The sequence below is a fragment of the Abramis brama genome, assembly GCF_963993115.1.
Source record: "Abramis brama genome assembly, chromosome: 5".
NCBI lineage: Eukaryota > Metazoa > Chordata > Actinopteri > Cypriniformes > Leuciscidae > Abramis > Abramis brama.
The window spans coordinates 29,043,536-29,054,645 of record NC_139967.1 but is presented as its reverse complement, the minus strand read 5'-3'; the positions used below and the strand labels follow the sequence as shown (position 1 = coordinate 29,054,645).

Here is an 11,110-nt window from a genome sequence, read left to right as displayed (position 1 = left end):
CCCAATGGAAATACAGTTAAATGGCTTCAAGCACTGATTGTGTTACAGTATGTGTGTGCAGCTATAAGGAACAAGGTTATTATGCATATACACTACTGTTCAAAAGTTTAGGGTCAGCAAGAAATTAATAATTTTATCAAAAGTGACAGTAAACATTTACACTGTTACAAAATATTCAAATTAATTTTTGTCGTTTTGAACTTTATTCAAGGAATTCTGAAAAAAATGGTTTCCGCAAAAATATTAAGCAGCACAACTGTTCTAACATTAATAATGTTTCTTGAGCACTAAATGGGCGTATTAGAATGATTTCTAAAGGCTCATGTCAGACAAAACAGCCATTTTAAATGTGTAATATTAAACAATATTGCTTTAAATATATATATATATATATATATATATATATATATATATATTTTATTTTTTTATTTTATTTTTTCAATCATAAGAGCAATCCTAAACTTTTTGAATGATAGTGTACTTTTCATTCCTTCTTGGATGAAGGTTAAACCTGTTTAAATGGTTTCCAAACTAAGAAAAAACACCTTGATATTTTTCCATCCTTTAAAACACAAAACACCATTGTAAGATTAAAAGGACAAATTTTAATTATTTGTTTTTTACATTAATTTGAGGTGCAAATTAGAAGATACAATTACAATTCTGCATGTGTACAATTATGATACTTCTGTATATATTTGTTATTTAGATGGTAAATCTTATGTCATGGTCTAAAAATCGCTTTGCACGCCCATACAAAAATAAATGCTAATTTGTGTTTATGCAAAAAATAAAATTATTTAAAAGATATTTGAGCCATAACTCATATATTAATGTAGAATTAACATCAATGATTTACATAAATATAGAAAGAGGAAAGTGCAAAAGTATAAATACGAAGCATTTTTTTTCCACCACACAAATACACATTTCTATAAATACAAAAATATACCCAAATAGATCTTCAGCTTTTGTGTCAAAGTATGTGATGTTCCCAGCAACATCTCTTATCAAGTGCCATCTTATTAACTGCTTTTCTTCAGTTTGCATATTTCTTACTCACTCCTTCAACATATTCCCTGAAGTGAATCCCTGAAGTCCTCAAGGATTATCATGTCTTTTCTTCATAAATTAAAAGATTTCTGGAATTGTAACACAATTAGACGTTTTGTCTGGTGTTGCCTTTGAAGAACTTGTCGATTGTGTGTTTTGTGCTCAACACTTTGGTTTTCTTTGCGGGAGGAAGAGAAGATGATCCTTGCCTGTAGTTAAAATGGAGAATACATAAGAAATAACAATAATACCATACATTAGAGTTTAAGAGTTTGGGGTCGGTAAGATTTTTAATGTTTATGAAAGAAGTCTCTTATGCTCAAAATTAAAATAAACAGTAATATTGTGAAATATTACAATTTAAAGGGATACTCCACCGTGTTTTCATATTAAACTATGTTTTTCCCTTAACTAAGACGAGTTAATACATACCTCTCTCGTCTCAGTGCGTGCACTCAATCGCTTTGGCGCGCGGTGACACTTTGAAAGCACTTAGCTTAGCCCATTCATTCAATATGGGCCAAGCAGAGAAGCTACCAAACACCTCCACGTTTTCCCTATTTAAATACAGTTACTCGCGTAGTGTAACTCGACCTAGGACGGTAACACAAAACAAAACGTTGCGCTTTTCTAAGCGTGTAAAATGGATAACTATATTGTATGGCGGAATACCATGGCAAGTGCTTGTAAGCACTTCGACTTCGGCGCAGTAATATCTTCACTAGAGGGAGCGGGGGCCGGTGAGAGGATTTTTCACGAGTGAAGATATTACTGCGCCAAGACGAAGTGCTTACAAGCACTTGCCATGGTATTCCGCCATACAATATAGTTATCCATTTTACACGCTTAGAAAAGCGCAACGTTTTGTTTTGTGTTACCGTCCTATGTCGAGTTACACTACGCGAGTAACTGTATTTAAATAGGGAAAACGTGGAGGTGTTTGGTAGCTTCTCTGCTTGGCCCATATTGAATGAATGGGCTAAGCTAAGTGCTTTCAAAGTGTCACCGCGCGCCAAAGCGATTGAGTGCACGCACTGAGACGAGAGAGGTATGTATCAACTCGTCTTAGTTAAGGGAAAAACATAGTTTAATATGAAAACACGGTGGAGTATCCCTTTAAGAGAACTGTTTTTTTATTTTTAAATGTATTTTTTTCCTGTAATGCAAAGCTGAATTTTCAGCATCATAACTCCAGTCTTCAGTGTCACATGATCCTTCAGAAATCATTCTAATATGATGATTTGCTGCTCAAGAAACATTTACTATTATTATTATCAATGAACCAAACAGTTGTGCTGCTCAATATTATACATTTATTTTTGTGGAAACAGTGATAAAAGTTTTTTTTTCAGGATCCTCTGATGAATGGAAAGATCAAAGATCACTTATTCAAAATAGAAATCTTTCAACATCTTACTGACCCCAAACGGTATGTATGTATAGTACATTCAAATGATGTTCTTACAATATAGAACTGTATTATTGCCTTTTACAGTTAAATACCTTTTGCTCTTTTCTCTCACTTTAGAAACTCTGCCCTGGTCCCCCAATTGGCCTGCAAAAGACAAAACAACAAGTGTATTATAATAATTTCCCTTGACTTACCATATACTTGTCATAGTATCATTGTTATTCCCAAATGCGATTTCTTGCATTCTTCAACATTTGCTTTTGACTGACCTCTTACGCTCTTGAGTGCAGATGCGTCTGAATGATCTAGAGGAGGATGAGATCCTCTAAACTCCAGCAGAACTTCTTGGTTGAGACACATATCCACATGGCGGTTGAAGAGAGCGAGGTCACCGGTGCTCTGCAGCTGACTGCACACGGGACACGTCAAAGACGAGCCTTTCAAGTCAGATGACAACTCTGTGACAACAGCCTCAGGATTGTGTATTGTGTGTGAGGCTTTAGAACTAGATTCAGAAAGAGGCCTCTTCTTATTAGGAACAACTGAACGCTTTTCATTTATTTTTGTCCTGTGACTAAAAAATGGAGACTTGAAATCATTTCCGTCATCAGTTTCCACCACTGGCAAAGAGATGCTAGTGGACGGCTTCTCTCCATTACAGGACAGGTAGTGGCTTGATTCAGGTGGTTCACTGTTGAGCTCTTCCTTTCGCTCACCTGCATCCGAATCTGTGTGTTCATTATCCATTGCACTGCCCTTCAGACATTCATCAATATGGTGGTTGAAGGCTGTGAGGTTTACATCCTTCATCTCGCTGTTGCACACGGGGCAGGTGAGAAACTGCAGAACCTGGGTTGAGATTTTAAACGATGGCTTTAAAGTTGCATGTTTGTTTATGTATCCTGTTGCGTCTGTCCCCGAGTTTGTGTTTGTTGATGTTGTGTCTGATTGAGGGTTTGTTATTGGCAGAATTGAAGCAGCTGCGTCTGCACTACTGTTTGTTGTGTCTGTATCAGAGATGATGACAGACATTTGTTCCTGCTGCTGCTGAAGTCGTTTTGACTGCGCTCTTTGAAAAAAGGATTGCTGTTTAGGTCCTGTAGATTTGGGTATTTGCTCAGACACAGAGGGTACTTTTATCTCAGTGGACTGCGGCTTTAGGAAACTGGCACTATCACTGCCTCCTCCTGCTTTGAGAGCAGATCCAGGACACTGCGTGAAACTGCCTGGATCAGATCCACCTTTCTGCAGGAACCCCATTATACTCCTCTGAAGAGGCTTTTTATCTTCAACGCTGATAAAGCCAGACACTCGAACGCCTGTTGAAAATCACACATCTCTTCATTAGCATGAGCATTTCATAAACTGAATTTTACTATCTGAAACAAATACACAACGTAGCTTCAGATAAAAAAAAAAAAAAAAAAAAAATGTATCACTGTATTGTCAGATTCCTCATGAATGGTCAAATAAACAAATGATAATTTTTTTTTAGATTTCATATGCTTTAAGACAAAAATAATGGTACATTTTGGACATGATACAATAAACTTTAGACAAAACAAAATGCCAAGTTATGACCATACACTATCGTTAAAAGTTTGGGATCAGTAAGATTTTTTTTATATATTAATTACCAATGATACATTCAATTGATCAAAAGTTACTTTAAAGACATTTATTATGTTACAAAATATTTTTATTTTAAATATCTCTATAAACTTTCATAAAAGAATCCTGTAAAAATGCACCACAAAAATATTAAGCAGCACAACTGAACACTAGAATGATTTCTGAAGGATCATGTGAGACTGGAGTAAGGATGTTGAAAATTAAGCTTAGGCATAACTATTCAAATAGAAAACAGTTATTTTAAACTGTTTCACAATATTACTCTTTTACTGTTTTTTTGATCAAATAAATGCAGCCTTGGTGATCATTCCTTTCAAAACAAACAAAAAATCTGACCGACCTCAAAGATTTGAACAGTCGTGCACACACACATTGTGTTTTCATATTTTATGAGGACTTTCCTTAGACACAATGATTTTTATACTGTACAAACTGTGTTTTCTATCACCTTACACTAACCCTACCCCTAAACCTACCGTCATAGAAAACTTTCTACATTTTTACATTTTCAAAAAACATCACTTTGATTTATAAGCTGTTTTCCTCATGGGGACCAAAACATCTCCCACAAGGACAAGGATTTCAGATATTTCCAACTTTGTGGGGACATTTTGTCTCCCATAATGTAGGGTTTACCAGCCACACACACACACACACACACACACACACACACACTAATATGTACCCATGAGTCTTAGCTTTAGTGGCTGAGGGCTGACACTGTCAATCTCAACTTTGAGAAGGTCTTTGGCAGCAGCAAAGATGTCCTCCTCAGTGCAGACAGCATACTGCAGTGTAAACGCTTTAGTCTTCACTTCAAAGTTGACATTCTTCAACTTTAAAGTAACAGTTTTCCCCTATGACACAAATAAATTTCATGTAATGCATGTTAGACAAATATTTATGCACTTACTAATTGTACTGTATATGGAGTCCAGATGACATTTCCTTAACTATTTCTGCACATTATATATATATATATATATATATATATATATATATATATATATATATATATTTTTTTTTTATCTTCCAGGAGGTCATACAGACATATTTATAATATGTATCAACCAAATGTTTAATACATCCAGCAACAAAAGAAAGTAAAATAATTGAAAAGTTTCCTTAACTACACAAATATGCAATCCACAAACACATGGTAGCACAATGATGCTGATATATATATATATACACATATATACATATATAACAAAACATCTTAAATGTAAATTAATTAATTACTTAATAAAATAAGCTTCAAACCATCTTAATTTTCACAGTGATATGCATGTTATCACTGGCTATATATGAGGTTTGGTATAAAACTGGGAGAAGCTACTTTTACTTTTATTTAGCCCAACAAGAGGGCGAAACAGTTACCTTAAGGCCCTCTCGCTGTAGGTCCTGTGCTAGGTCTTGACAGAGCTCCCTACACAGGGAATATTGCTCTTCTGCATCACTCATCTCCCCAAACGTCCTAAAAGAAAGAGTGAATATAAATGACACAAATTAAATAAGGGATGGAGGAAACAGAATGTTGATTTCAAGTTTACACTAATGTTTGGGACTGATGCATGTGCTTAAGACTGTAAAAAAAACATTGAGCAAATTACCTCTCAGTGCTCATGCTTTTTCTTTCTGAGTCCCTGAAATAAAAGACCAGATCGTCCATAAAATATTAGAATAGTAATCTTATTCCATATCCAACATGTCGCCCATGTAGTTTATTGATATTACTTAAGTATGTTTGATGCTGTAACATATACATTAACACTGCACACCTCTCAATATATGTGGAGCCCAAACCCAAAGATATGTGAAGGAAATGATGCCAAGAGGTTTCCGAAAAAAGCAGGGAAACTAACGCCACCTGCTGGCCAAGTTGAGCACAGCTGACAATACCCAAAGCAGCCAGCATCTTCTCAGTCACCTTTCCAACACCAGACACCTGGAATAAATAAACAATAATATTAGGCCACGTCAATGAGCTAGAAAACAGCCAGGGATAAAAGGGGTCAGGCGGACCTTTCTGACAGGAAGATCCTTCATAAACTCCATCACAACTTGTCTCTCAGGAGGAATTCGGTACTGGCCATTGGGCTTGTTCTTGTCACTGCATACTTTTGCAAGCATCATGTTTGGGGCAATACCTACAACAGAGAATAATTTGAAATTTCGTACATACAGTATAAATACTGGATATACTTATGTTTGCAAGTTAAAGGCACAGTGTTCAAGTTTCACCACAAGAGGTCGCTTATTCAAAACAATAACAAAGTTGTAGCCTGATGACGCAGTGACAGAGTGTGGAACCATAAAGCTGTTTTCAAAGGTTAACTTTGGCGACAGAACCTGCAGCAAACAATAATGAATAATTGTGGCCCATCACGAATGTGCAAAACAAACAACCGTGGCTTCCCAGGCGCTAACAGAGATTGTCGGCTTTGATGCTATAACTACTACTTCCGCATTTTTTCAGGAAGCGCACTTCTTTCCATGGTTTCTACTGACAGCTGAGGGTAAGGGGAATATGACCCAGTTGACAGGCGACACAAAGACACGGGCCGTTTCACTGGTTAAAATTGCGGATTTCTCTGGATTTACACAAGAGTACACAAGTCAACAAAATATATAACATTGTTCTAGTGGTTTTTGGATATTTTAAAGGTGAAATAGGTGATTCTCTACGGAAACATTTTTTTTGTTATGCTGGTTGAAAGTCTCCTCATATCCTGATAGCAATTACTATGTTAAGCAGTCTCAGTGTATTTATATAAATATATATCGTCTGTGGAAGGCGTAGGACCATAAAATGTTCGTTCAATCACTGCATTTGGTCCGAATAAAATGATAGCACGTGTTCCCTATCAGTCAATGTGTGTTTGCATAACAAAGAGACGTGGCTTTGGGCTGACAATTTGCAGGGAGGGTGGATTTGTATGCTTTCGATGCTAGCAGGCTAAAGTTAGCCTTTCCCAGATCACCTTTTGCACCTTTAATGCAAAAATCTTACATATTGTACCTTTAAGAGTAAAAACCAAATAAAAATATCCACTCCCTCACCGGCACTGGCAGTAAGAGACGTTTTCTGCTCAATACGGAAGCGCATCTCCCTCACAGCCTCCTCTGCACTTGTCCCAAACACCTCAGCTTTCCCTTCAGCTCCTGACAGAGAGGTCGAGGAGCAGGGACTGTCCTCAAACAGCACAGGAGACAGTCCATCTTTTTCCGATTCACCCGCAAACTTTCCTGCATCATCTTCTTTTCATCAGAATAAAGAACAAACATCATGCTAATATAATTGCTCATAATAAAAGACATTTTAATACATCATAAAAGCTTTCACAAAATAAAAAGTGGACCTCTTTTCAATCTTTTAGATGCCAACCACTCCCAAATATGATCATCCTTGTGTGAGTGAACTTAAAATGCAGCTATACTTTTTATGAATAAAGACCTAATGTATACCATGAAACATTTTTTTAATTACATATTTGGTCTCACTTTGTTTTAGGAGTCTTTACCATGTACTTACATAAAAAAAAAGAAAAAAAGTGGGATACAGTGTACTTATTGTGTTCATGTTGTATTGCAAAACACTTTCTGCTATTGAGATGGGATACGGGTAATGTTAGGGACATGCTTAGAGGTTTAAATTATGGGTTAAGGTAAAAGGGAAGGGTAAACAGTGTAATTATAGATGTACTTACTGAAATCAATTACAGAAATTACATGCAGATACTTTTTACAATGTAAAAATGTACACAATAACCGCATTGTATAAAATGATTAATTTAAAGATTAATAGTAATTAAAGACACTTAATATAAAGTGGGACCAGATATTTATTTAAATTATAAATCTGTGCAAAATATTATTTGGAAAATATCTATATTATGTTAAATTACTACTTTATTTTCTACTTCTTATAGTACTGTAAGATGTTTTTTTATTTATTTATTATTTTAAAATAAATCATTATTACAATTACAAATTTGTATTTATTTTAATTTTTTTTACACTGCTTATCTCCAATCTTTTCGACAGACCACAAATCACTTCCAGTTTGAAAACCCCTGCACTAGTCAGAAGACTTCTGTAACAAACCTGTCTTGGCATCACACATGTGATGTGTTCGCATGGTCTCCGGCCAGAGCTTCCGCTGCTCCAGATGCTCAGTGATGTCCAGATAAGCCTCGTCCAGACTCACAGGCATGAAATGAGGGTCATACTCTGAGAATATCTCGCGTACCTTAAAGACAGACCCAGGCATGAGGAAACGACAGCAGATATGACTACTGAATGTCGCCGGACTTACATATAACATACCTGGGCACTCACTGCTCTGTATTTGTCAAAGTTGGTGGGCATGATAACTAGGTTTGGACAGAGTTTCTTCGCAATGAACCCTGGCATGGCAGCACGGACACCAAACCTCCTGGCATGGTAATTGGAGGTTGACTGGAATTGATAAAGACAATGTCAACACTGTGGACATGTGATGATGTTCTGTGAGTTTTGTTTCAGATTCTCACCAGCATGCTCATGGACCCCACTGCCATCGGTTTGTCCTTCAGCTCCGGGCAGTCTCTCATTTCTACGGCAGCATAGAACGCGTCCATGTCTACGTGAACTATCACACGGCCCAGATCTCGACCCCTCTCCAGTTCACATTTTAGTTTGTCCACCTATGGTGCGAAAACTCTTAAACAACTGAACAGGTATGTGAAACTAAAGTATTTCATTGTATATTTTGGGTACCTCTTTGTTTCTATATTTTATACCTCTTTGTTTCACTCCTGTTTATATTTTGCATAAAGACAATGTAGCTTATCTTAGGACCATTAAGATTTATTGCATTGTGACAATAAAGCACAATGCAATAATATCACGATGCAATTATCATGACCATAAGGCATAATTCACACTGTTCCTACAACTGTGTAAAACATTAATAAGACACTAATAATCATCCTGTCCAGTCAAAATGATTTCAAATAATGATTTCAAACAATTTAAATAATACATCCTATTTTCAATATGATAGCATTTCAGTAATAAAACTCAGGGTGAAATTGTCATAAGATTTATGACAATCATTACAGAGTTGATTACCTCTGCTTGTGCTTGCTTCATCTGTTCTTTAGTGATTCTTGCTTTTTGCTCCATCATTTTTTCAATGCGCTGATTCACCTGCCGCTCCTTCTTAAGTTCATTCTCATAAAATTTAGATCCCTGTTATTCAAAAGAACAATTTTATTTTAACTGCATTATAAATGTGTCAATGTCAACACTGTCCTGAACTGTAACTTGCTACTGTTAATTTCATATAAAAGTATTTAAACGTAATGAATTTATAATATTAACCCTCGGTTTCACAGACAAGGCTTAAGCCTATTCCTAGACTAAAATGCATGTTTAAACTGTTGTAACTAAAAGCAACTTGCACTAGCATATCTAAAATGTGTCAATGCCATTGTTTTGTCTCAAGATGCACACCAGTAATGTTTTTTTTTCCTAAGGCACATTTAAACATTTTTTTTAACTAATTGAACTAAAGCCCAATCCTGGCTTAATCTAAGCCCTGTCTGTGAAACTAGGCTTAATTTATTTAAAACACACATTTTACTTAAATGAAAGTGATTATAGAACCTCTTTTGTCCTCATATTAATTGAGAATCTTTTTTTTTTTTTTTTTTATGTCACAGGACAGGACTATTGATGAATTAAAATTTTCCTAAAATAACTTAAAATTTGATTTCATGTTATTTATTAAAAACGAATATGTAAATAAATTAGTAAATAATAAATCTAACAGAACAAAACTATAATGAGTAGCATAATAATGTAACTTGATAGAAACTTAATGACATGCCCTGACAGGCCAAACTTCACCCATTCACATTAATATAGCCTAAATATTAATTGTATTTGTGTCTGATCTGCTTAAAAAAGCTTAACGTCCACGTTATTTGTCAACTAAGTTACACATATAAATACAAGTATAATACTGTATAACTTAAGTAGATAAATAGCTGTGCAGACCTTGGAGGTTTCCAGAATGACCTTGTTGATCTTGTCTCTGTCCAGTCCCTCCATACCAGCCTTGTTATCATTGAGAGCGATCCTGGAGAGAAGATCAGCTCCAGAGCTGCTCCCACTCACAGCAGCATCCTGATGGTGATCCTCCATTCCTGCTACTTTCACTTCCTTCACCAAACTAACACCTGCGACCCAGTAAGCGACCTGCCATGGATGCTAAACGTCGAAATATTGAGGCAAAATGTTGTTGTTTTTTCTATTGACAGCTTTTCCTGTGCTAGTTAGCCTTGATAGATATCACTGAATGCATTTTAAAGCATTTGCTTTTAATTGAATTACGTTACTTGACTGTCTTGCAGATATAGCTAAAGAAACATAAACTAGTCAAGGATCCATGGGTTTATAGTCAACAAAAAAAACCAAAAACGATATAAAAGCGTTATTTGCCAAGCCATAGCCCCCATTTTTGAACGTCTCGTTCTCGAAAAGGAACGCACCACCATGAACGTCTTTATCGCCACCTGCTGTACTGGAATATGAACATTCACCATGCGGGGTTTCATGCAGGCGGTCAGGGTTTCATATTATTTTGAAGGTACCCCCGGGAGCCGCCATTGGCTAACAAGCCTTCACCTGCTGTTAGCATCCCATTGACTCCCATTCATTTTCGCGTCACTTTGACAGCGAATAACTTTACATCTGAGGCGTTTAAAGACTCCATTTGTCCATTGTTTATTTCTAAAGAAACACGACAATGTATAAAAGGCTCCATTACCTTGTATCTTACGTTATGGCCCCGTAGAAGCAGTTTTTGTAAAAGTAGGCTAACGATTGCGTCATAACCACGCGACTCTCTGGAAATTACCGTAGAGACAGGAAGAGAAGCTCGCAATCAATCGGGGGGACGTGGAGGCATAAAGTCCGATAAAGTAAAGGGAGAAGCCCATAGAGAGTCATGACGTTGCTCCTGCT

General features: G+C 36.2%; 1 protein-coding gene across 2 annotated transcripts; it reads right to left on the bottom strand.

The window, feature by feature from the left end:
• Positions 1-439: 439 nt before the first annotated feature.
• Positions 440-10,735, bottom strand: polk (polymerase (DNA directed) kappa). Of its 2 annotated transcripts, none has more exons than XM_084113587.1 (14): positions 10,142-10,735; positions 9,212-9,331; positions 8,632-8,784; positions 8,426-8,557; positions 8,204-8,348; positions 7,160-7,357; positions 6,122-6,246; positions 5,878-6,044; positions 5,710-5,742; positions 5,477-5,573; positions 4,782-4,953; positions 2,734-3,783; positions 2,557-2,608; positions 440-1,262 (listed from the first exon to the last, which is right to left on the bottom strand). In XM_084113587.1, exons 1-14 carry the CDS (start codon positions 10,286-10,288, stop codon positions 1,160-1,162), a joined length of 2,694 nt encoding a protein of 897 aa, XP_083969713.1. In that variant the 5' UTR covers positions 10,289-10,735; the 3' UTR covers positions 440-1,159. The 2 variants fall into 2 exon arrangements, with proteins under 2 accessions (XP_083969713.1, XP_083969714.1); XM_084113588.1 differs by having other exon boundaries at positions 7,160-7,354.
• Positions 10,736-11,110: the final 375 nt, after the last annotated feature.